Genomic DNA, 27,612 nt, shown 5'->3' on the forward strand with positions numbered 1-27,612 from the left:
TTTTGGTTTTTCTGTAGAATTGCATTTATTTATTACAAACATTTTTCATAGGTTCAGTTGGTTATTACCACATCAGGGCTTTGAATGTGGATCAGAGAATTTATTTGTGAATCTTAACATTTTTAATTCAATAAAACCATTAGCACGTGGCTGTTAAATTTATTTTCTTGATTAACATATTCTTGACAAACAAAAATTAGCAAATATCAAAATATTTGATGAACATTGATTATAAAAGTTTGACAATTTAATAGAAATTAGTATGAATTCAAAAGAAAAAGGTTTAAATACTGTCAGAAATATAAAATGTATGTAACAGGCCAAAAAAAAAAAAAAAATCTACCTACAACTGTCATTTAACCAACCTCCATAAATTTTCTTTAAGGTTTAAAAAAAGTCGTTCTTTAGAATGTGCATCTCAATATCATTTGTACAAACATTAAATCATGGCCAATGATTCACAACAGTGCAATAGGCAAAACAAAAACAAAAAACCCACCCATCACATAAAAAATAAATATAGACAGAAACTAAATAAGCTACAAGCACCCTATAAAGTTCAATTAACATCAACCACTTCAAATTGAATTGGGATTTTAAATGATATGGCTCTGAAAAGCCACAATTTATTGTAAGAATTCACTGCTGGCAATGGTAACTAATTAAGCATAAGGCAGATGAACATTTCCATCACAAATTTATGGGTATATATTACCAGCTTTTTTATTTATTGGAATCGCCCTCTTAAGCACACAAAGGATCACAAATACACTCCCCCTATTGCCTTTTAGAAAATGCCAGGAAGGGCTTGGAGATGGTCCTTCCCTCCATTGCATTGTGCTTGAGAGGACCACCAAAGTACTTACAACACACTTTCAAACGTGTACCAAAAACTGGTACAAGTTCTAGAACAATTATGAAGCCCTTACTGAATGTAATACTTCTTTCAAACTCACTAAAATGGCCAAGATTCTTTCTTATCATTCACCCCAGTTCCAAGATCCTGATGGAGAGGCTTGCACACTTGTGTTACACAAAGTGCTCTCAATCCACCAAAGAAAGAGTGCAACAAAAATCACCTTCAACTCCTTTTCTTAAATCATGGGACCTTGATAATCAACAACATTCACTAATTTCTTTAAATTATCAAAAGAAAGAAAGGTCAGCATTATGAGGTTTGCTATAAAACCTGCAAAATGCTTCCATCCTCTGATTAATTGGCAACCCTAGGAATCTGTTCTACATATAACTGTATTGACAGGGTTCAAAATTCATAGTGAATTTATGGATATGTGCTTATCAATCTTTTCATTTTAATTTCACATGAACTTTCATAAAGCTTTAAAAAGTCAGATGAAAACATGTTACTAAAGTTTTGAAGATTCCACCGTTTCGGGCACATCTATTTTGTAAAGCTCCTTTGTTACTGAAAGGCACAAGTAAGAGTGAATAAAAACAATTATGAGGAACGAGAGCAAAAAAATTACGAAGCAAATAAATGAATGGGATATGGATTGGATCTCCCCATTCTTAACCAACAGCCACTTTTCATACAATTCCTTTACCCCCACACAGAAAAGCATGGACCATTGTGGAACATACTTGCAAACATCTATTTTGCTGTGTCGTGTGTGGCTTCTCTATAAACACTTAACAAACAACTGCACTGACTAGTGACGTATCAGCCTTGTAAATAGTCATAAAAGCCATTTCGATGCTAAGAGGAAGTTCCTTTCAAGACCAGAATGGAAATGCTTCTTACCAAACTTCCTTTTAAATTAGACTACCTGCAAATGGCATAGAGAGGGGTTGTGCAGTGTTCTCCCTTCCTCTGCTAACCTGTTGGTTTCGGTGCTTGTCAGAGAGAAACATGGTCATCTGCATGTGTGGCCAGAAAGATAACCAAATGGAGAGATTTGGGGGAGGGGGATACGCAACCTTCTCTACCTGAAATTTCTGGTGGTCAAGAATTACCAGACATATTGCTATATGCCCAGCAGAGTACGTACTTTTTCCTACATCCGTGCAATGAAATATCTCGTATGAAGTAGCCCTTGGACAGATAATGCATGAGAGAATTTGAAAGTCTGCTTCAGAGTGAGTATGTAATTATTCTAAAATGCACCATCATCCCCTCAATTCCCAAAGATCAGCCAAAGCTAATGTCTGAAAGGCTGAGTAACTAGAGAGCTGCCCCCTCCTGCCATCTCTCTCTCTCTCTCTTTCTCTGCTTTATCTTTCCAAGTAACCTGAGCCTGATAGGCAGAAGCCACACATAGGACGGGGACAAAATACCCCCAGAATGTAAAAGAGAAAATATTTACAGAATGTACAGGCCATAGATTTACAGTAAGTTGCACAGTCCTGGCTTTGCACAGGGAAGAATCCAAATGCTCAGAAATCCAATTAAATTGGAGTTTCTTTTCTGTCCTTGCTTGGAGATGGCTTTACTGACTCCTGGATTGCCTTTGGCTGCTCTTTCATAGCTTTTGTCTCTGGGACACTGTCTCTTGGCAGGGGCAGCTGCTGCTGCATCGGGCCCCCTCGTTTCTCAAGCTCTTCCTCTTCCTGCACCTGCTGCTCCGTTTTGGCTCTCTGCATCTGCAAGAGGCGAAGCTGTACTCGCAGTTCAATGATGGCCTCGCGCTCCTCGTGAATCGCTTGGTTCAGATGGTTATTCTTAACCTTGATCCAGCAAAAGGGGAAAAAGGGTCACTTGAGCTTTATACACAGCCAGCTACTGATGGAACTAATGAATCATTAATAAGGTATTCCTCACTGCAGCTCTCTCTTGGAAGGGAGACAAGCGGGGTCTCATCAGGCAGAACAAAACAAGAAAGGAGGCACTTGGAAAATCCAGCCCTAGCAGAAATGAGCAATTTACAATGGCAGATTCAAAGGCAACATAAAATACGTGCCTCCTTCCCCCAGCCTTCCTCATAGGTCTTGGGAACTGTTAAATTATTTATTCATATATATTCATTTTTGAAATGTGCTTAAAAAGAAATTTTTATTTGTACTTTTATTGGGGGATTTATCACTCAACATAGGTGAAGACAGATGTGATTAATAGGATATGAAGTGGTTTCCCAGTACACCTCACGCCTTAGCCATTAAGTCACAAGCTTTCACTGTCACATCCATGTCAACCCAAGAGGGGTTAACTCTGAAGAGATGTAAAGGCACATTGCAAACTACAGACGTCTAGTTAAATAGTTCTCCCTTAGCTTTCTTTCCTGCTATAAATAAGGAGGCAATAATGTTGATCAGTTTTTCAGGCTGTGGTAAAGATTGTTGAAAAAAATGAAGCATTCTACAAAGTAGTGTCATTGCTTTTGCGTATTATATATTTCTATGTATTGCTTTTGCTGCCAATTTGAAGAAGTTAAATTGCAGAGTTTATTTCTAGGCAGCCGTTCAGGTTTTCTGTGACACAGAAAATTCTAAGAATCAAAGAAAATAATTATTTTGGTTACATGTTTTAACTAAACAGGAAACCTCTGTCTGAACAATATTATGTATTTCACCTAAATGGAAGCGTTTATTAAAAAGCAGAGAAGCAACATGAAATGCCTTTATTGGAAAGACAGGAAAACTTTTTCAATGAGAAGGTTAACCAGGAAACCCACAGAAATCTGATGAAACTTCCTGCATGGGTAACATGGATCAGTGTTGGCACACTTCCACAATGTCCTTTTTTAAAAAAAAAAAACCTTCCATGAAAGAAAAGGACAGCATGGAAAACAGGCTGGTACAAATTTAAAAAGATTACCATATTCATTCAATGATTTTTGTTTTATTACATTTCATTGCTCCAATATTATTGATTTTAAAATGAGAATTTCAAAACCAGAAGTATTGCAGAAGCCAATCTTAGTCTTAATAAATGTGGAAATTTGCCACAAAACTCATCTAAACCAACCCAGTGACAAAGTGGAAAGCTGCTCTTGCAGCATCTGGTAGATTACTTCTAACAAAAGAGGATCTGCTACTTTCTAAGCTATGCTATTCCATAAATTAAATAACTTTTAATATTACAAAAATTTCTTTTTTGTCATATGTTGCATCATATTTTCCCATGCCTGAATAAAGAACTTGGTGAATATCTACTGCACAGAAAGCCATCTCACCTCTAGTTCTTCATTCTGCCGTTGCAAATCTTCTAAGATTATCTGTAACTCTTCTTCATCTTCACTCTCACTCTCACTCTCAGAAGAATATTCTTCAGTTTCACTGCGACCCTGCTGGCGACTAGATGTGCAAGTGTAAATTTTGTAACATCTATCACTTTTGGCTTGGTTTGCTATACATTCTTCAAGCACATTCATGCACACACAATGAATATACTCCAAAACACAATTCAATGAATTTAAATGCTCATGAAGAATAATTACAACGTAGCATAAAAGTTTATCCATTGTAACTGTTCTGGTGAAACAATGTTTAAAATATTATTTAAATTCAGTAAGTTTAGCACCATAGAATTTTGGCTGGAAAGGACTATGGAGATCACCTAGTCTGAGCCCTGGTTTCTTTCAGGATCCATAATATGCCACTGTAATAACTTTCACCAACTGGAAATCCTGCAGATATTATTGGTGCTTCTATGACACAAAAGGACCTTGGCCTCAGACTTGCAATCCCAATATATGTGAAAGGTGCCAAGATGGAAAAGTTTATGCTGCAACGTTCCCTAAAAAATAACTTTCCAGGTTCAGTTTTAGTCCGTTTCAAGAAAGGAAAATCCACCACTTCCTTAGGCAGTCACTATCAGCCAGAGCCTACTCTGTAAGGAACTTTCTTCTAATGTTTAACTGGAATTAGCTGACTTGCAATTTCCACCCAACAGTTAATCCTCAAGCAGAAGCTGAGTTACCTTTGAATTTCTGCTATTTCTGCTCGGAGACGATCTATTTCCTCTTTTTCAGATGCAATTTGTCGACGTAAAAACTGTTCCATTGTTAGCAGTTCTTCCTGTTCTGTCAAAATCTCATTCTCCTATCAAATGTAATCAAATTATATGAGCAATTTTACTGAAATGATAAACCAATCTTGATTCAAGACATTATTATTTTTTCTTGGCTATGGTCATAAAACCTAGCTTCTTATGTAGCTAAGTAGAAAATGTGCAAAAAAGAAGACTGGGTTGCTCTGGGGAGGGATGAAGGAAAATACAATACCCACTGTACATATAATGCCCTCATATGCTTCTCAATATATCTTTCTAGACTGAGACATTTATTGCAGATTGTACAAAAATAACTCCTTTTTTCTACTTGTTACACCCTGCATGAAACCATAATAGTGCTGGTGCTCTAAATATCTCTTGGCAGCTCTCAGTCTATGAAAAGTTGAAGCACATAAAAATCTTAAATTAGGAAGTTTCACGTATTATATCTGGAAAAAAATGGGAAGGAATTGTGGCTGGTTGCCACAGCATTTCAGGGATTGGGTTTGGAAAGCAGGAAGAATAGGAGGTTAAGGAAAACAGAAACATAGAAGGGCTTGCTGCAGGGTGGTGAAGAACTAGCAGAGATGGTAACATGCTATTTAATAAGGAGTTCAATCAGTGCAACCAATTTGTTATTTCAAAAGATCTTGAAATTCTGAATTGACAATTGTCCAGATTTACATACAAGAATCAGCTTTTTCAGTTATGAGTCAGTGGTGAAACACATATGTTGCTGCTATTTTCAGCTCTGATTTATTCTTGATAGCTATCTATCATTCACTCAGAGACACGCAGACACAGAGACACACACACACACACACACAATGTCTGTAAGAAGATTTTATCTCTCAATCAATTCTCCCCAATTTACTTTCACAGTATGTAGGTTAAATATTAAGAATAAAAATACTTTAAATAACAGATACTACCTGAGCCAGCAAAATATTTATAACTTCTTCGTTTTCATTCATTTCTTCTTTGGAAACATCCTCCTTTGAAAGACTAGCAATTTCTCGCGCAATTTTTGTTTCACATTCCTGTATTGAAAAAAAAATCTTGACTAATAACTCAATTCAAAGGATCATATATTAACATGCAAGAATATTTAAACTGCAGCTTCTGCAGTGTTTTTACCTACAATATTGGGAAACTACGTACGTTATCTCAAGCTTCCTAAAGCAGCATTTGCAGATCAAATTAATCATTCATTTTTATAAGGCAGATGGTGGTCGAATGAGAATGGGTGTTTTGACTTTCCAAAAATTGATAGACCATAAATTTTTCTTGGTGTATCAGCAGCAGATTTAGCAATTATAAAACATTCCTACACGCTGGAACGTAATTTAAGTAAGCAGTTAGGCAATGCCTGATAAAATACAAGGTAAATGTAGTATAAGGTAGTTATAGTCATAGATCAAAACAATGAAACTCTGAAAATGAAATTACATCCAGAAACCTAAAGCTTACTTATAGGAAAAACAGTCAATGGTGCAGTAGATCTATTCTAAACAGAAACTAAACTGAAAAAAAAATTAGTATCAACAGATGATGTGAACATTACAGGAGAATCACTTAAATCCTGGCATAGAAGACCTTCCTTTTTCAGCAAGCCGGGCTGGCTTAATGCTTTTTAAATGTTTTTAATGTTTTGTTACTGTTTTTTAACTTTGGGGCCAAATTTATATATATCTTTTTAAATTGTTTTTAATATTTGTATCTATGTTTTTTACTTTGGCTGTACACCGCCCTGAGTCCTTCGGGAGAAGGGCGGTCTATAAATTTGATAATAAATAAATAAATAAATAAATAAAGTGCCTTTTCAATTTTTTATCCAATGGCATCAAAGCACCGTGAAACCAAGAATCTAAGAAAAGAATAAGTGGGTTTAGAACTATCAAAAGCCCCATAATTCTGCACTGCACTCAAGAAAAAAAAAATGAAAGGGAAACTTAATGGTTCTATTTATCTTGCCAAGGTCTGATATTTTAACTATACTGATGTAAACTAGACAGTCAACATTCCATCCACACGATTTTATAAGAGAAAAGCACAAACTTACTTGTCTTTTAGCTTCTCTTAGCTTCCTTTTCAGAGCTGTCAAAATCCTCTGCACTTCCCATAATCTTTCTTCTTTGGATAAATCTTTAATCCCTACCTGAAGATCTCGGTGCAAACAATTCAAAAGAAACTCCTAATTTTAAAAAACAAGCACATTGTTAAATATGCAGATAGTCCTTATTTAGCTACCATTATTGTGACAGCAACCTGGTTGCTAACACACATGACTATGATTGTGCTTAGAATTTTACATCAGCTTTCCTTTTCCCCCACTCCCTTTGGAATGTTCACTATGGCGCTGGTGATTGCAAGAAGGGAATTAAAGCTTTATTTACATTAATTGGACAGAAAGTATTATAAGTAGGCAATAAAATCAAAAGGAGTGTACTAGCTCCTAGCACACTCAAGGGCTGTTAAATAGCCAGTTCTAGCACATTCTTTCCAATGGTATTCTAATTGTGTGCCTGCTTACTCTCTTATAATCCTTTTCTGTCCATCATTCCGCTATGCAAGGAGAGGGGGGAAAAAGCAATAAATAAATAAATAAATATGGGTCAGGCACAGGATGTGTACTAACCAATTGTAATGGTAACGTGATTGTGAAAGTTGTAAAAATACATGCCTGGATCATGAAGTTATTTTTTAGCACTATTGAAACTATGAACAGCCACTGTACAAGGCAGTTGGTAAGTGAGTTCTAACTATTTTTCCAGAAATGGAATATGTCAATTTAAGTTAGCAAGTCAAATTTCCTGAAGATCAATTTCTGTCTATTACTGGAGGTACTGAATTAGTTCATATATATCATATTTCAATTAGACCCAAATCTGAAAATTATGCCATTTGTTGCAAATTTGACCTCAATCTACAAAAGAATACAACTTTGGCTGAAAAAATCAAGGTACTATACGAACAAGAGAGAATTCAATCTTAAATGAGGACAGTATGTAAGAGAAAATTATATATTCAAGCCTTAATTTAAAATGTCCAGGCTACCTAAATTATAAGTGTAAGCTCTTCTCTTACATCTAAAAGCTGGAAGTTTTTTTCTTCTTCACCATCATACAATAAATGTAGCACTTTGCTTAATTAAAAAGGAGTATAAATCAGTGATAAAAAGATTGGAAATAATTCCTTCAATCAAATTTTTCAGAAAGTTCTAATCATTCAAAGATGACCAACCTGTCTTCGGATCTCTTCTTTAATGCTTTCCTGTGTTTCTGGCAATGCTGGCATGGTTGCCACGTTAGACCAACGAAGAGGCTTTGTTACTGGCTTGAGGACCACATTTCCAAAGAATTCTTGTACGTGAGTGAAAAACACGTAAAGGACACGGTTGCTGATCTGAGAAGACACAGTACCACTTTAGAAGTATTGTCATTCATTGTGTAGACACTTGCAAAATAATAAAACATTCCTTCCTAAACACATCTAAAGCATTATGTTTTCAAGTTGTCAAGGTTGGGAGACATTGGTTAGATTATTAAAGCAACTGGATTTTTTGCAAGGCTTTTAGAGCTGCTTAGAAAGCTGTCCTAAACCAGAGCCCTATGGCGACAGTCCCAGTAGAAATGGCTGTGTATGCATGCATCTATGCCCCAAAACAACAGGAGACAACTGCTGAAGCTGTGTGAGCCTTACAAAAAACTTGACCTATCAGTGTAAACAACATGCAATAGTTTCTTCTAAATACACCTGTCCTTAGCACATATTGCCCCATTTTGTAATGGAAAATGACGTGAAATGTCCATGCAAAGTTTATGATATGACCAAAGATGGGACTGAATGATTGTCTTCTGCACAGCAGCCCTTATTAATTTGAAGCCGCAATCTATTCAACATTCCTGCTTTGTTGGATATGTGGTCCTGAATATGAGTTGAGAAAAACTGTGCTATAGTCTTCTTAGAGTGCCATGCAAACACCATACCAATCTCAAAAAACAGAATAACAGAGTTGGAAGGGACTTTGGAGGTCGTCTTATCCAACCACCTGCTCAACCAGGAGACCCTATACTTCTTCTAGCCTTCCAAACAGGATTTCTGTTTCTACTTTTGCTTCTTTGTAGCTTACCATGCCACCCAAATTCAGAAAAACACCACTTAACATTAACTATGATTAATCTGACTGAACCAGGTTCAAATGATTGTTTGTAAATCTGGATTCAAACTAAATCTGGTTAAGACCAATCACATGTTTCAAGTTAGCAAACTGATCTTAGTCACTGCAAAATCTTCTGTTTACATTTTAATCCAATGTAACCTTCTTTAAAAAGTCTAGAAGTATTATATTATGTATTTATAAATTAACATGGCAGTTGCTTTAAATACTTTAAAGTATTTTAGCCCTTTCCCCACCATAAAATATTCCAATGATCCTCAGCTATGTTCTATTACTACTCAGGAATCTTAAAATGTAACAAAATTGCTATAAGGATGCTAAAAACTTCTACTGTGTGGTATTTAACTATTAACCACTTTTTAATGTTGCTATATTTAATATCTGGAAAAATTCCAAATTCCAAAAGGGCCTGAATTCAATTTCATAATACTGAAACTCTAGTTAAATAACCAAAGTGAAAAGTATATGAACACATTGCATTCATTTAAGGTGACTCTATTAAAAACAAAGATGGAGTAGGGTGTAAGTGCCGAGTAAAGTTATTAACAATTTAACTAATCCTTACACGTAGACCTCACCAGTAATGAGTCATATCAAAGAAATACAATACCTAGAGTCTATCCTGATCTAATTATAAGTTAAATTATTGGGCATAATGGAACATATTTGAACAAAATCAGTGAACTATCACTTTCAAATTACTTCATTTTTTTTGTCATAATTTTTAAAATATTGACAGTAATTGCATAAAACAGCTATTTCACTTAGAACAGGGGCATCAAACTCAAGGCCAGGGGCTGGATCCGGCCCATGCGATGCTTAGATCTGGCCCGTGGGGCCACCCTGGAAATAGCAAAGGCCTGGCCCGCGGTGCCTCTGTCAGTGAAAATGGAGCTCGGGAGGGCCACATGCCACCCTCAAGCTCCATTTTCACTGGTAGAGAGTTGCAGGAGGCCATCGCAACCGGAAATGGAGATCGGGAGTCCGTTTTCACTGGTAGCGCGCTCAGGCCACCAAAGGCACCCCTGACATATGTGACATCAAGCTGGCCACTCCCACCCCGGCCCCCCAAGGTCAAATACAACCCTGATGCAGCTCTCAATGAAATTGAGTTTGACACCCCGACTTAGAAGATACTGTAGAGCTTTTATTGATTGCTCTGGTAGTAATATTTACTACTTTTTAGTAGTAAAAAGTAGTAAAACTACAAGTAGGCTTTTATTCCTGCAACTGCCACTCAGAGACAAGAACCAAGGGCTTGTGACTATTTTAATATTTTAATGTTTAAGTTTTATAACTTTAATATAGTTTTTGTATGTTGTTTTAACTTGTGATTGGGAATGGTTATAAGATGGGTAGCTATATAAATGTTTTAGCTAAATAATAAATTTAACATAAGAATAGGAACTGTTTAGCTGCAATCCTACAGTAAAACATCAACACATATACCTGCATTATATTGTAGATATTCCTTCTGTTGATTCAGAGTTCCTCTTTAATTCAAATATTTTGAATTATCTGAATCTCTGGCATGTTCGATTTCAGGGATATGTTTGAACATTGTGACCATAATTGTTACCAATTGTTATATAAAATAAGATTTTAAAAAGAGAAAGTAGTTACCTAACTAATACTTCCAACCAAACTTGCTGCAAGATACTAATCACAGTGATCCTGATATCAAAGTTGTCTTAAAATATTAAAAAATATGCTGTATCTATAAAATAAAGGCCATATTAAATTCTAAGAACTCGAGAACTGAAAGCACAAAACTAAATCCAGGTTTGTTAAGCAGCAGTCCTCTAGAGATTTGAAGTCCCTGCAAGAGTATCTCTTGCCTAGCTCACTTGGTAAGTTCCATTTGAAGCATGCACTCTAAGTATATTTCTGTTTTGGACAGTAGCACACCTTTTCTCTACAGGGGAAAGATACATAACCACATGCATTATAATAAGGTGACTTCCAGAAATATATTTGAAACGAGTTTTAAATAACAGCTGGCTAGCACACATACCTGGACAGTTGGACTGAGCACTATAGAAATATTTTGGATATTCATTTTTGTTTCTAGCTCCTTTGCAATGACATGGTCCATATGCACTATCAGCCAGGAAATCAAGAGAAAGTTACATTCTGGTAGCTCTTTCAGGAGGCGCTGGCATTCCTGCCGTTTCTCAGACTCCAGGCTCTTCCCACAAGCATCTTCAAAACGAGGCATCAGCTCTTTGGTAAGCAGGTTTTCAGGAAGTTCACGCAGGTATTGTTTCAACAAGCTAGCTACTGTGTTGGGCTCATAGTCCTCTAGGTTAGGGGATTCTTCTTGGTCATATGCTGCTTTTAACTCATCCACCTTTGATTTAATTCCTTAAAAATATTTAGAATGATTTTTAAATCCTTTGAGAATAAAAAAGAATTATAGTTCAATATTTTTCTGTCATCTTAATGAACAGTATCACTTGTTACATTTCACTTTTCATCTGAGAAGTCCAAAGAATTCACATGGTGTATCCTCTAATGTTCTCACAGTAACAATCTATGAGACAGGCTAATGCATGGATGTCAAACTTGTGGTGTCACATTGCCATCACATGACGTTTTTCCCATTTGCAGAGCTGGGGTAGGCGTGGCCTGCACGTGACGCATCCGGCCAGTTTGACACCCCTGAGCTAAGAGAATGACTGATCCACAATCTCTTCCTAAGAAAAATGGTTAGATGGGAATTTGAACCTATCTATTTCAGCAGCAATTCTATTCATAAAAGATAGCACAAAATTGGTGATGCCCTTTGAATGGCCAAAAAACCCTAAATCCTACCAAAATTCAGAGAAACACTCTGTAATATAACTTTGCTTACAGGATTCTATCTTTAGCTGCTATTTAAAGCTCTTCTAGTTCTCTTGAACAATACTCAATATTGGTTTTCCATCCTATCTTCCTTCTGGAAAGTAACAAATTCCTGGGCCCAAATCATGTATAACAATGATACACAAGAACTGTGAGTGAGGGCAAATTAAAACAATTGCCATGGAAGAAAGATCTGGCCATCTCTCATTAACAAAAAAAGGCAGGAGGAAAATAGAGAGAGACAGGATGATAATTGGTTGGAATTTCAGAATTCTCTCCATTCCTTTAAATTAGAAACCATGCCTAAAAATATTCTTTGCATGTATCAGTTGTCAAAAAAGACAGTCTCTTCCTCTATGACCCGTCTAATAATACTGGAGGCTAGCAGAGAGGAAAGGAACAGATCCTTCTAATCCTTTTTAAAGGTTCTAGACCAGGAGTGTCAAACTTGCGGCCCGCGGGTGCAGGCCCCGCCCCCACCGTTTAGCGAAGGGGAAAAAAGTCCAGATATGTCACGTGACGCCGCTGTGACAGTGCGAGTTTGACACCTCTGTTCTAGGCTTTTAGCAGTCTATTAACTTTTATGATCTTAACTGAAAGATTATTATAATAAAACAAATTGGCTTCCTTATGTCATTTGAATTTCTGCTCATGTACTTCTGGCTTCTTATATGAATTTTTCTTCAAGCCTAGATACAGAACAACACTTAGTTATTACTGAGAGAAGCATGCTTTCTGCTATGCTCAGGCAGCATATAAACTACTATCCTAAAAGACCAACCATTATCCCAGCCAGTGCTATCATTTTTCTAAGCACTAGATATACATTGTCCCACTCAGTGATAGTGACATTCATATTCTGTGTATATAAGATACTATGCTTGCAAAGTATTTATTTTCACTGAAGTTTTGTCTTTATTCTCTGCTTCTGCATTACATGAATGTTGCTTGCATCATTCATCTCACAAGTGGCATTGGCAATTTAAAAAAAACCTATACAACTAAATAACTCACTCAAACCACTGTTAATTTTAAGTGAGTCAAAGTTATACAAGTACTGTGAATGCTAATTATCTTGGCCTTACTACCAGGATGTTTTCTTCAAATCTTAGCTAAAAATGTTTAACTGCTGTTTGGCACTTTCTCTGGTTTGAGGACACCTACTAATGAAAAGGAATTCCATCAATACCGAAACATAGGAAGAAGACACAAATTAATGAACTGTTCTCTGCCTGCTTAAGTTCTTGACAAATCGTTACTTATTAGCACCATACCTTCATGCCCTGTATAAATCAAAATATTTGTTTATTTAGTCAATTTATATGGCTGCACATCTCAATAAATAAATGACTTTGGGCAGCTAACAGTCTTAAAAGAAAAAAAAAACACATCTATAACAAGTAAATATTACACAGCAACACAGCAAAATCATAACAACTATGAGCATAACCAGGAAATTGGCTCCTTCACATACTTGGGGTCCCAGGAAAACAGCCTCAAGATCCTAGCAGACATAGGATACAAAACTTATTTAAAAATATAAGAAACCTCCTATATATATTTACTCTATTGGCCTTTATTGTGCTTTGCATGGAACTTTTTGCATGGAAGACACACACACTATAAATGAGCTACAGTTCCTCTTCATGAACTGTACATTGCTATACTAACTCTGAAGTAATTAAACCAACACCATCCTATTGACATTCAGAACAAAATGACCAATGTAGTTGCAAAGTGCCCAGTGCCAATTTAAAAATCCAAACTGCGCTTATCAAAAGTTTGGAAATCAAAAGCAACCCTGGCAATGAATTTTTTAACATCATCTGTAGAACAGTAGGTTAACCAAACTTAACTTTCAAAACACTTCTATTAAATAAGCCACTTATACTTTTTAAAATATATAAATATGTTTGTGAATGCGCTCAATCACAATTAAGTCAGAACTAATAATAAATTTGAAGAAAGTGAAAAAACACTTTTTCATTTAGGGAAGCCCCCTAATGACAGAAATATTATGGAATTTAAAAAACCATGAAGCAGCAACATCTCATCGGGCTCATCAAGAAATCTACCTTCAGGTGAGCCACTGTACCTGACACTCTGTAGATGCCTTCGCATTTCATGCCATATTTTTCTACATAATCTATACATTCCCGGAACACTGCTGGTAGACGGATGCCATCATACAACATGGTCCTTTCTGCTGCATCACTCAAAGGGACTCCAAACACAGGCCGGTGCCTAGGAACATCCACTGGTGGCATTTCTACCTCTTGAACTGTTTTTTTCTTTTTCTTCTTCTCTTTCCATTGTTTGACAACATCTGCTGCTGTCAAGTCTTTTGATTTCTTCTCTTTATGCTTCTCTTCCTTGTGCTTATCATCTTTATGCTTTTCATCTTTGGGTTTTTCTTTTATCTTAAAGTCTTTTTCCTTCTTTTTGGAGAAACTTGGCTTCTTAAAAACATGAATCCCTTTAGAGCGTTTTAGCTTAGAAGGACTTTCAGCTTCATCTCCTGAACTATCTTCCTGAAAAGCTGCATAACCTTCCGCTGTTGGGGGTGGGGGGGGAGAGGAAGAGCAGAAATAAAACCAGATGTTTAAGCTTTGTGGAAGAAAAAAAGCTAGTGCCCAACTCTAATGTGCTATTATTCAAAACACACACTTTGTTCTGCAGAACTAAACAAGTCAAATATTAGGAGTTTTGCACATTTTCCTTTCTGAGCAAAATCAGTCCATTTCTTGATTATTTATTGACGAGTACCCAGAGTTTTGTCACTATGTGCAATCTGAATTTATTATAAATAGCAATGCAATTGTTTGATAATTCTGAAAATATCCCACTTGAATCTAATGGTATTAGGTTAGAACTGTAACTTCATCACAGAATAAAATCTTGTATCAAAATGAATCCAAAACTGATGTACAGAGTAATGGCCAGTATAAATGACATATAATCTCCTCAGTTTAACATCTTAAAAAGATAATGCCAAAGATAATGCTGTTATTTTCAGTTCTTAGTTGATTTAAAAAATCAAGGAATGGGGAAAATAGTTTTTAAAAAATCTCTGCACCCCTGCACTACTATAATTGCCATGATCCTAAATCGTACTTTACAAGCACATTTAAAAACAGTCGTTGAAAATTGCGAAGAATATAATTCCAATTTAACTCTTTCAATCACTTATTTTTTTTCTTTCTTTTTCAAATATTAAACCAGGTATTCTAAAATATATATTAAAGTGCTTAGGCCCATTCTCTAAAAAGAAAGAAAACTTACTACCGTGTTTCCCCGAAAATAAGACATGTCCGGATAATAAGCCCAATCGGGCTGTTCAGCGCATGCGATAATATAAGCCACCCCCACAAAATAAGCCCCCCACCAACTACTTACACGCATGCGCAGCTGGTCCCGCCATTTCCTCTGGTTGCTTGCTGCGCAACCAAAATGAGTTGAGGAGGTGAGGCTGGAGGGAGGGAAGGGGATGATATGCCCTCCCCTCCCTGTTCTTTGCGCCAGCCTAACACGTCCCACCCCACCAGAATGGCAACAGCAGCCTGGCTGCTTCCCTTCCCCGCCCTCTCTTTATCAAGAGGGTTGGCAGGTGGAATCCAGTGTGTATCCAGGGAAACACACTGTAAAAGAAAACCTTATGGCAAGTTTGAGAAGTTTGATTGAACTTGCGAGGAGGTTTTCTTTTACAGCGTGTTTCCCTGGACACAACGGTGAGGAACGCGACTGAGCTGGAAAGATAAGACGCGCATCCCATTTCTCACCTGCCCTACCTGCCACCCCCAAATTGCATCCCTAAAGGGGGCAGGTGGCTAAGCGAGGGGCAGGAGCCCTGTCATGCCCAGCGAGGGGGGGGAGAAGAGACGGCAAAGGGAGCCATGTCTCGCTCCACATGTCTCACTTCTCCCCCGCCCCACCTGGCCCCTCTCGATAATGTGATGGCGGGGAAGGGAAGCAGCTGTTGCCATTGGGGTGGGCTGGCATGTGTTGGGCGCGAAGAACAGGGAGGGGAGGCGACGGCAGCGATGGGACATTCAGTCCCACGCTCGCTGCCTACTGCATCCCCAAAATAATAAGACCCCCCGATAATAAGGCCAAGCCCTTATGGGGGGCGGTGTCAAAAGAAAATAAGACCCTGTCTTTTTTCGGGGAAACATGGTATTCAGTTGGCAAAGCGATCCCAAGCATCCTGTCTCTTTATAAACTACTCTTGCTCAAGTGGATTATACAAACTGCACATGTGATTCCAATTCCACAGCCATAAAACAAATTTAGCTCTTACCAAACTGAATTACCAAAATCTTTACAGCCTTTGAAATATATGCATAGGAGTCTAATAACCTATACCTCCTCTATAACTAACCCTGCCTAGCCTCTAGGTAGGAATAGGAAAATCAGTTTTAAACAAATAAACACATACACCTGCAATTAATTGCAACACAAATGCTACGATATAAAAGAATGCTTCCCAAACTTTTTCCTTTGTTACCCCAAACCACTTATCAGAAAGCCCTTTTACGCAATGTAGGTAAAACATTTTACATCAATTTAAATGTCTCTGTTATGATTGGGTTTCTGTGGTTACCTAAAGAAACACCATTTTAACCCAATTTTCAGTATTTTACACAGGGTTGGGAAGCACTGATACAAGGAAAAGGCTGAATGGGATTAAAGTTTTCAGGCTGCAAAATTTGATAATAATTAGTATACTAGTGAAATTTACAATACAATTGATGTGCAGTGGAACCTCAATTTACTGTACTAACCATGGAGAATGGGATCCATTATTCCCGACTGACATTAAATCAGATAGCAATGTCAATGTAGTGGTTTATGTTATCTGAATGATTATATCATTGCACAAATGACTTAGATCATCAGGATAAGTTGGTCTCTTGTACGTGAAATGTGTTGTACCAAAGTACTACATTATTGTTTTGCTATACTCCTAAACCTTGAATAAAAACTATGTTTTTAGAGAACTAGAGTGCAAGATGCAACTAGATGAAAATAAAAATTATAATTTTTAAACACATACAGTACATATTTTCAAACTGTTGTGCCAGAATCCTATCAATGTTCTACAATTTATTAGTAACTACAATAGATTCTAGTTACAAAGTGTGAGCCCAAAAGTGGCAATAACAATAACAAAGTACAACCTTAGGATGCAATACTGATTAAATTTCTGTAGAAGTAAGCTTTATTAGTTAAAAAAAAAGCTATATACAATTGTTCTCTACAATCTCAAGTTCTATATATTTCTTAAATGACATAATCAGAAAACAGATTAAAATTCATTTAAGGATTAAAAAATCTTTTTCAGTGTTTCAATATTCGAAGTTGTTTTCGTAGTTCAGAAAATGCTAACAATGGACTGCTAATTAATAAAAATGATATTTCGCTATAGCCATTTTAAATTATCAGAACATTTGGTTCTTTGACATATATATATAAAACTAGCCATTAGCATACAAAGGAATGAAAGGTATTACTTTGAGAGGACCTTGTATTACTATTCCCACGTGGAAATACTTTTCACTTAAAAGCTATGAAAACTTTTCCATTTTACAGACGTTTAGAGACTGACAACTGAAAAGCCAGGGCTTGGCCTGGTTACAAAAGTTCCTCAAAATATATGTTATGAATTTCTTCATGCTTAAAGAACAGCTGGTTATTTTAAAACATGGATATCATTAACATTCAAAGTGAAGTAATAAATAAAGGATAAAGAACAGTTGACAAAGAAACTGGGTCATGAAAAAAAGACAATCAATGCACGCTGATAGCATACAGTTTTTCTTAAAGTGACCTACTTCTTTTCTCCTTTTTCTTAAATTTCCCTTTCTTCTTCCCATGTTCTTTCTCATCATCAGACACAATATCAGGAGGCTCGTGGAGGCTGTCATGAGGTGGGGAAGGCTCGTTCGTGCGATATAAACCAGGGAATTTGGTTGGGCTGATTTCTTCAGAGCTTGGGGTCCTGGCCAGACTTCCACCATGCTCTACCCTGCGGTGTTCGCTGGGACTGCTGGTGGGGGGCAGGAAGCACTCTGTCATTCTTACTCTCTGGCACCACAGCAGAATAGTATCCTGTTACCTGTCCATTACTCCTGCAACAAAAACACAAGCTGAAACCCTCCAAATATTCTCAGGGACAAAAAGATGTTTTCAAGACACATTTATAATGTGGGTTATAAGATGCCCATCCCTTTGTCAAAAATGAACAGGAATTCCACTACTTTTTCCCCTATTATTTTTTATTAAATATATCAGGAAGACTTATCTGGGAAAACAACTTATAGCCATCACCTCATAACTTTAATTACCTCCTGGCAAATTCTCAAGATTAATTAATCCATGGAAATTCTGAGTTTACGTAATACAGTAAACCTAATCAACAGCTTTAATCAAAAGAAAAGTATAAAGGCATTCCTGATGAAACTGGCAGGATAAATATGTTGAGCTTGTTTGTACTGTACTTACCATTATCCAAATATACCCTTTCACTTCCCAAGCATTTTATTTTTTTCAAGACAATCCCCTTGTATTAATTTTGAAATTAAAGACTTCTTAACACAAAGCTATTCTTTAGGCTAATAATAAGATACAGCATTAGGGATGGAATAATTTAGTTTAGTTTACTTTATTGTCACTGCACCACATACAACGAAATTAAATGCCAACTTCAGTGTACATCATACATAAGAATAAGAAAATTATAAAAATAAAACAAAAACATATATCCATCACATTCTATACAATTGAATTGAAAACCCCTGACATGGCATTAATATTACACTATACAGTAGAATTCAATATAGTTACTGCCCTGGGATAGAAGCTGTTTTTCAGCCTGTTTGTCCTTGTTTTTATTGTCCTGTACCGTCTGCCAGTTGGTAATAGTTCAAAAAAAGGGTGCCCAGGATGAGATGGATCTTTAAGAATGTTTTAAACTTTCTTCAGGCAGCAGAAGCTATAAAGCTCTTCCAAAGAGGGGAGAGGGCAACCAATGATCCTCTGAGCAATGATGTTAACCCCTTGGAGCGCTGTCCTATCTGCCACTGTGCAATTAGCAAACCATACACAGGTGCAGAAGTTAAAATACTCTCTATAGTGCAGCAGTAGAAAGTCACCAGCAATTTTTCATTCAGTTGTTGTTTCCTGAGAAGTCTCAGGCAGTATAATCTCTGCTGGGCCCTTTTGACCAGTGCTGCAATGTGAGCCCCCCAGGTCAGGTCCACTTTTATGATAACACCCAAAAGCTTAAAACTGGCTGCTGGCTCCACTTGGTCTCCATTGATAACCAAGGGCTGGATGTCTGATCTATTCCTTCTGTAGTATAATTCTGTAGAACTGTAGTTTTCTTGGCAGTTCTTCCTTCCTTATATTGCTTTGATGCACTAGAAACTTTTCCCAATCCTTTGTAACAGTTTGTCAGAAGGAATGGGCAGCTGCAAGAGACAACATGAAGACCTGCCTACCTTATCCCTATTCTGATTTAAGCTACTGGTAAAATCCCAGGAACAAATGCTAATATGAAGAGTAACATTTCAACACTCTGTGTCTCCTTTCTCTACTGAGATTCTTTGGAAAGATAAGGAGCAGAGGTGCTTCCAAAGTGTTTTTTCATTCCTTAGCTGGAATCTGAATTGGATGAATATTTGTGTACAGAAATTTAAATAAATACAATAAAGAAATGAAATTCAACATCCCCAAACAGAACTGATGCCAGATATTTAAAAACATCACAAATACATTGCAGTATTCACCAAATATATTAGGCAGCAACTGCTTCTAAAAGCAGATCTATAACATCTACCTGAGAAAACATATTCTCAATGTACATGTCATTTATTTTTACCCCTTTATTATTTTTATGAATGTCAAGGTGGCAATCATACCTAATGTTTCTTCTTCCTCCTATTTTCCTCATAACAAACTTGTGAGGTAGGTTGGGCTGAGTGTGTGTGACTGGCCCAAGGTCACCCAGCTGGCTTTCATGCCTAAGGTGGGACTAGTACTTACAGTCTCCTGGTTTCTACCTGATGCCTTAACCACTAGACCAGGGCTGTCAAACTCCCGCCTGCAGGCCGGATGTATCATGTGCTGGCCACGCCCATGCCCGGTTTAGTGAAGGGGAAAAAAGTCCCAATACATAATGTGACGCCGCTGTGACGTTTGACGCCCCTGCACTAGACAAAACTGGCTCTACTATGTGTGTCAATACTTCACTGGTACTTTAAAAAATATTTTGAATGTAGATTATTTGCCTTTAGCAAATCTGCAAAGTAGAATGTCAACTCGCAAAGCTTTCCTGACCTGCTCCCAAGTTGACATAGGCAGGGGGATGGGAAATCACGCCTCGCAGCTGCACCGAGGAATTCACACCTCAGTCAAAACAAAACACATCCTAGCTGGCCGAAGTCAAGGCCATCTCCACGGAGACCCGCAACAGCCGGAGAGAGTGATTTCTATGCAGGGTGGATAAAAATCAATGATTTTTTTAAAAAAATAAAAAAAAATCAGATTTTTTTTATTTAAATCAGATTTTTTTGATTTAAATCGAATTTAATTTAATAAAAAACTTTTGGGGTAAAAATCTATCGTAAGATAGTTTTCTATTTAAGATACATAAATAATTTAGTTTATTCAGCATGAAATGGACCTTAGTTATGTAGCATGAGGCTGTATATTCTGCAACACTGGGACTATCGGTGAGTCAACAGTGGGTCAAAGGAGTAGCAGAGATGACAGTTGCTCTTTAAAAATTATGATTTAATTCAAGTTGATTTAAATCAAGCCTTTTTACTAGTGATTTAAATCATGATTTAAATTGTGATTTAAATCAACTCAATTTAAATCAAATCCACCCTGCTTCTATGACCCGTGAAATTGCTTCATTGGGAATGTGACTGGTTACACATCTTGGGGGGAGGGGGCAACAGGGTTAGAGGCAAGACGCAAACTGGGTGAAGTCAGAGCTGGCTTCACTTAGGTCGTGCCGACATGGCACTCCTAATAAACTGGATTTTCTTGCAAAATGGCTTGAGGCTCCTGATTTTATTAGGGCATTGGTTGGAACCCTGACATCAAATGCTTATATCAGATAAATGGCTCCTACACAATGGCATGACAGCAAATTAATAATGGTGCACAACAGGCTGCCAAAATCTTGACCAGTTTTATCTTCCTGGTTTCCCCATTTTGAAGGTGGGATTTAAACATATAAAATAAAAATTGGAAATTCAGAATAACTACTGCAACTGGCAGAAGACACAACATCATCTGTCTATTTAGAAACATCTTTCAAAATGTCTGCTAAAGTTTTAAAAAATAATCTCAGTAGATATTCAAGATATTTTTTCACCATCTTTTCCAAGGGAGTTGCAAGACTTTCCTAGGTTCCAATGCATCCTTTCCCTTCATGTTAATTTTAAGGTGGGATGGAAATTCATGAAGCAATACTGTATACTACACAATTATAATGTAGACCTTGAATTTTCCATTCATTTACTTCAATTGCAGACTATAGGGTTTATTTTAAGGCAAACCATGACTTAGATAGGAAACTTTTGTTTTGATTACAATTAATTTACATCCATAACAAGCCAGTCTGAAAATAAAGTACATTTTTCAACTGAAAGAATAAAATGTCTCAAGTGTACACTATGTGCTGGTAGAACAAGTTTTCATTTCAAAAACCAGTATCGTGGGATAAAGATGATCAGGCAATTCATTGTTCCCACATGAATCACAATCACACTACAATTACTATTAGTGAAAGGATTTGTAATGATGCAAGTTTCACAGGCAAAGCAAATACTAAACCGCATATGATGCAAGAGGTTTCTCTGTACTCCCCTTACTGTCAGGGCTAGTGATAGCTTGTTAGAGAAATTCTAACAAGTGTGTGAAATAAATGTATTAATCTTTCTCTCCATTGGCGATACTATTCTAAAGATCTGTGTGGCTATTTTAAAATGAAATAAAGGTAAACAGGAGCACAAATAAAAATTCTCCTATATTTTATGCAGTCTAAAAGGTGTCTGCATTTCCAATCTGGTCAAGTTGAATAGGTTGCTAGTCCCTCTATGACTTCTAAGACAGATACACTGCCATAACATGTCTTTCTCATTACTAAACCTCAGCTGGACAATCCAAGAATCTAAGACTAAAACAGAGATTTTCAACACCTTTCCTACTTTCTCTTTAAGATCTGGATAATAATATGTTCCCCCAGTATTGTAACATATGGAGAAGAGTCTCAGGCTGGGGTGAAAAATACTAAGATCAACTCCAGCTGAATAAAAGTCAGAGGTCAATGAATATCACATGCAGCAGTCACCTTCAATTTCATGACCCAAATATCACCACGACATAAGAGTTTATTTTTGCAGCGTTGCTTTTTGTGGAGCTTTTTCCTCTGATAAAACACTCAAAACTTACCATGGTATATTTATTTAAAAGACTTATATTACTGCCCATCTTATGAAAAAACTCTAGATGGCTCATAACAACAATAATAAACGAAAGGCCAAATAAAGATCTGGAATCTAAAACAACATTTTCAGATCCATCTAATATAAACCCCAGAGTCCAACATTTATCTTATTCCAACACTCGGAAGGAAAGCCAGCTCTTTATGGCTTTCCAGAAAGCTAAACTAATTCTATTCCTGTTGTTCAGGGGAGGGAGTGTTATAGAAATGGCACTCTTCCTAGGTCCCACTGGATGGCAACACTTAAAAGAGTTGAATCTGTAGCATGCTCACCTTCTAGTCTGGTGGGGAACCAGCAGATGCCCCTCAGAGAGAGGCAGTCCAGTGGTGGGTTGGTATCGGTTCTCCCCGGATCGGGTGAACTGTTACTGGTGGTGGTGGGAGGCTCCGCCCACTCACCCAGACGCTTCTGCACATGCGCGTCGCACAAGTGTGCCCACAAGCAAACCGGTAGCGATGGGATTTGCAACCCACTACTGAGGCAGTCCCACAGATAACCTGGCCCTGTACCATGCAGGGCTTTAAAAGTGACACCAGGACCTTAAACTGCACCTGGAAGGAAACTGGGGATAGTGCAGTTTGTGCAACAGCTGTGTGACATGGGCAAACAAGGAGTACTCACCAACCTGCATACTGCCACATTTTGAACCAGATGTAACTTCTGGGTGGTGTCTAAGGACACCACACTGCAGCAGTCCAACTAAGAAGTGACAGAGGCATAAGTGACACAGGCAATGCTAGGAATGGGCTTAAATCCATGAGGACTTCCAAACTGTGCATCAGCTGTCTGGGTAAGTGGTACCTTTTGAGAAGCAGAGATAACACAACACCAACATTGGGAAGGTTAAAACGCTAAGCGTTTAGCGTTTTAGTCCATCTTTAGGACTGAGTTAGAGTTTCTCCTGGCACTGGCTCTGCAATGATATAGCATCAGCAGACTGGATAGGGATGGAGAAGTATAATTGGGTATCATCAGCCTATTGATGACAATACTGCATCCCATGTCATCAAATGCTGCTCACCAAGCAGTTTCATGTACAGTAGATTTTTAAAAAGAATGGTGAAAGACCAAAGCCCTAAGGAATCCCAGACAAAGGCGCCTAGGAGCCTTCTTCCCCCCATACCAAACTGAACTGGCCACAAAGGAAGGAGCTGAACCATTGCAAAGCAACGCCTTCCAACCCCTGAAGCTGGTCCAGAATGATACCACTGTCACTGGTTGGAATTGACAAAAATCTGTTGATTTTTGGAAAAGGACACATATTAATGCCTACTGCAAGATGGCTACTAATTTGGATAGGTTTAAAAGAGTAATAAATAAACCTATAGGATAAAGGTCTATGAAGTGCTATTCTTAAGACATCTAGGTAGATGAACAATTCAATACAAGGCATTTATCTATGACAGAGGATATCAAAGGACCCATCCAGCCACAGTTCAATATTTCTAAGGCCTCAATCCTATATAAAGGGTGGCACATAGATATCAACCACAATAAAATCTAAAAGTGGACTGTGCAAATATCTGGAGAGGGAAGCATGTATTACTTTATTTGGTAGACAAGATGTATATTATGACTGCCAAGTTCCTGTTCCTGCCCTTTTCCTGTCCAACTGGCTAAAATGAAGTTCCATGTAACAGTTTCAAGAAGAAAGGAAATAATCAGGGCAATTTTGGCCAATACTCAGCAAATGAATTCTAAACAAACAAAAATGTTTGCAATTTTTCTTTGCATTTTATTTTTAAAATCATGCTCCAATATCTCTTCCAACAGCAGTTATCGCTCTAACTGCAACACACAACACAAAAATAGGATGAGAATTTAAACATACAACTTTCACATCTGCTTTAGCATGAAAATAGTTTTAATGATAACCAAAAATATATGTAAAACTGAACATAGATGAATTTCTCCTCAAAAGGGTGTAATAAGATAAAATTAGACTGTTCTTTATCACAGTTAATACCATGAAAAATTTTATAAGGAAAGGGAATAGTCTGTGTGTGTGCGTGCGTGTGTGTGTGTGTGCGCGCACACAAAAAATAATCTGCTTGATTCTGTTGTGAGATCCCCCCTCCTCCTGCAAATCATAATTGCTCAGGTTCCACAGAGTGAGCATATAATAAGTAGCAGCAGCTTTTCTAAAGTTTAACCTGGTTAATACATTACCAAGGTTTCCAGGTTGCTCTAGCTTTATGGTTGGATTTCTTTCTTAAAGCTATAATGATATCTGAATTTCAGTCAAGAAAGAACATTTCTATACTAATACTGTTTAAATCAAGTTTCTTCATTTGCATATCAGTATGCATTGTACAAACATTCTAAGTTAAAATAACAATATAGCTAAAATAGTAGCAATAGTAGTATGAGTTCCAGTGTTGTGGAATTCTAGTACTGTGGAGTTTTACATGTATTATGCTGCTAATATTTAGCATAGGCAATCTAGAATACCCCAAAAAATTGCAAGATTACGCAATTTAATGAAAACCCAAATACCATGATAATACAGGAAACAATACAATTATTAGATTAAAAACTATAAACAATACGGCTACAGCAGGGCACTTCCCAACTATATTAATTCAATTTGTATCTTATTATTCCAAATGGATTTAAACTTAACAGATGAAATCTAAAGAGCACAATCAAAATGTCATAAACAAAATGGTAATATTTACAATTACAGCATCAAATGAAGATAATTTTTTTAAAAGGAATTATTTATCTATCAAAAAACCATGGACCAAGATATGTTTTTCTAGCCTATCTGTGAAGAGAGAGATCTGGGAGGAGGACGGCAGTGTCTTTAATAATCATTGAAAAGATTCTAGTTACATCAGAACAGAAAGTGGGCCTCTAAAACAAATAACAAGCTTCAGATAGGATTACAGAAGAGATTACTAATATTAAAATACCCTTGTTCTAGACTACTTAGAGTTTTAAACTAAGCTAAACAGACACATGAGTTTAGCAACTGAACATATGGCAAGCTATTTTTTTTTCAATTTATGTTGTTGACAATTTTCAAGAGTGTTTTGCAGTAATCTAACCTGGATAGAGTTAGAAAGCAAATAATTGAAACCAAGCTCATCTTCTTTACAATAGCCAGCACTTGATGAATCAGCCTAAATTATTACAAACAAACAAACAAACAAAAACAATATCGAGGCCACACCTGCCTACCTAACTAGGGAAAGCACAAGATTATCAGTTGAATATTAGCAATTGATCATAATAAAGGATACAGAATAGTAAAGATATTTTGTTTGCTCAAATAAATGGCAAATGAGACAAGACAGATATTCTATCATTCAGTCACACCTATTCTTTATCTGCTGCTATGATAACTATACAATGGGAAGATGGCCCAATATATCAGAGTATATCAAAGGAACCAAAGATAACAGATGATATGCATACTTATATACCATAAATGAGGGAAAGGCTGCGAAGTAGTAAAAGGTTTAAGTAAAATGCAGGTAGGACAGAGAAAGGAATAAGAAAGGAATAGAGAACAAAGTATTTCCATCATAACATGAAATTTCAGTCTAAGTAGCACATATTACCAGCATTGCTTTACCTGCTAATGTCTTCCCTATTAATTTCTCTCACACTAGCCAGAGGACCTCTTCTGCATAACAAGCACAAATAATAGCTTTGGCAGAATCATTTACATTATTTATTTCAATCTCACACTCCATGACAGATTAAAAAAAAAGAGTAGGACAAATTGCATTGTGGAGGGATACGTTTTGGAACTAGTGATTGTAGGCCACAAACAAATACATACATATGTGTGAACCTTGATATCCACACATTCAAATACAGTTTGCATTGCACATTTCCACCAATTCTTGATAACAGCAACTGCTGTCACAATGAGTGCAAATGCATACTCATAAATCAGTTTAAGAATATTCCTTTTGTTTAGAACACATAATTATCTTAAATGTGGCATATGGAAGATCTTAACAGTGGCATGCATAATTACAAAACATGTACTTTTAAATATAAATGAAGTTGTTACTGGGATTCTCCCAACAGTCCCTCTTCAGACATACTCTGCTTGCATTGCCTGTTTTTCCCCCCCCACAGAAATTAACCAGAAGCAGTAAACAGACTAAGCAAGTAGTTGTTTTAGATTACACTCCAACAAGCCTTACTGTTGCTCAGGGCTGAGGAGTACATGTCAACCACCTGATGACCATGAATTAATTACCAGGCACCAGACTTTCCCTGCCTATTATTTTTCACTTTAATTAGGATGGCAAGTCTCAAAATGTAGACCTAGCAAAGGATTCTGGAAGTTACAGTCCCCAGGTATCTGGAGGCAACCTGGCCCTTCTAACCAGAGCCACAAAAAGTCTCGTCCACAAATTCATCGTCCAAGTCTGGTGCCTTTGAGCAATGGGGGCAGAGAAATCCGAGGGAGCAGTGATAAATGGCAGGCAGACTGCAGAGCGTTCATTCCAAGTTTGACTCCCAAATAGAAATGCATCCTGAAAGCATTGAATGTGGCACATAAAAAGCCCAGGGCAGTTGCGTTGCATCTGTGGAGTCACCCCACCAGTCAAACATCTGAGCAAGCGGGGTGCGCGGGAAATGACAGCGCAAGTTCCCAACCAGAACTCAGGGCGCTGTACTGAGCCGAGTACGCATGCGCATTCCAGAGCACGCGTCAGCTACTGCCCATCCCCATCGTGGTCACCGAGGGGCGGCCTCCCCTAGTCGGGAATGGAACTTCGGTTGAAGAGAACCCGGAATATGGGAAGGCCATGCATCCTCTTCACACTGACCTGAGGAATGGGGAGAAGTATCCTGCCGCTCGCACGACGGCTGTGCTAACTTCACCTCGTACCCGGCATCATTCAGACCCCGCTCTGCACTCCAACCCGCCGTTGTCTTGCTTGCAAGGTCGGGTGTATAGGAAACAGAAAGAGGCGCATGCGCGGTCACCCTTTTCCCCGTCTTTCTCGTTCTGTTTCTTCCAGCCTTTCGGCTACCTTGGTTAGAGGCCGGAATTAAGCGCGCAAGCGCATGACGTACAAGGCGGGGCCATCATAGTGACTGAGCGACCGAACTTCTCTGGAGGATCAAAGAAGGCAGGCGGAAGAGTTGCGCCT

General features: G+C 37.5%; 1 protein-coding gene across 1 annotated transcript; it reads right to left on the minus strand.

Annotated features, from left to right (window-relative positions):
* On the minus strand, window positions 1-27,612 carry RALBP1 (ralA binding protein 1). The gene is made up of 10 exons (XM_034429457.3): window positions 27,286-27,612; window positions 17,804-18,100; window positions 14,068-14,526; window positions 11,143-11,492; window positions 8,192-8,353; window positions 7,011-7,142; window positions 5,881-5,988; window positions 4,877-4,998; window positions 4,131-4,251; window positions 1-2,685 (listed from the first exon to the last, which is right to left on the minus strand). The coding sequence occupies exons 2-10, from the start codon at window positions 18,045-18,047 to the stop codon at window positions 2,407-2,409; spliced, it is 1,977 nt and encodes a 658-aa protein (XP_034285348.1). The 5' UTR covers window positions 18,048-18,100; window positions 27,286-27,612; the 3' UTR covers window positions 1-2,406.

The sequence above is a fragment of the Pantherophis guttatus genome, chromosome 3 (assembly GCF_059756535.1).
Source record: "Pantherophis guttatus breed Tessera chromosome 3, ASM5975653v1, whole genome shotgun sequence".
Lineage (NCBI taxonomy): Eukaryota > Metazoa > Chordata > Lepidosauria > Squamata > Colubridae > Pantherophis > Pantherophis guttatus.

What these genes read in the sequence shown, in the direction of transcription:
- RALBP1 (XM_034429457.3), bottom strand. Translation starts at nt 18,047, where the DNA reads ATGACAGAGTGCTTCCTGCCCCCCACCAGCAGTCCCAGCGAACACCGC. An exon ending in TGCTCAGTCCAACTGTCCAG is followed by an intron (nt 8,354 to 11,142) that starts GTATGTGTGCTA and finishes GTGTCTTCTCAG; the next exon opens with ATCAGCAACCGTGTCCTTTA. An exon ending in TAAGAGAAGCTAAAAGACAA is followed by an intron (nt 5,989 to 7,010) that starts GTAAGTTTGTGC and finishes TTTTCAATACAG; the next exon opens with GAATGTGAAACAAAAATTGC.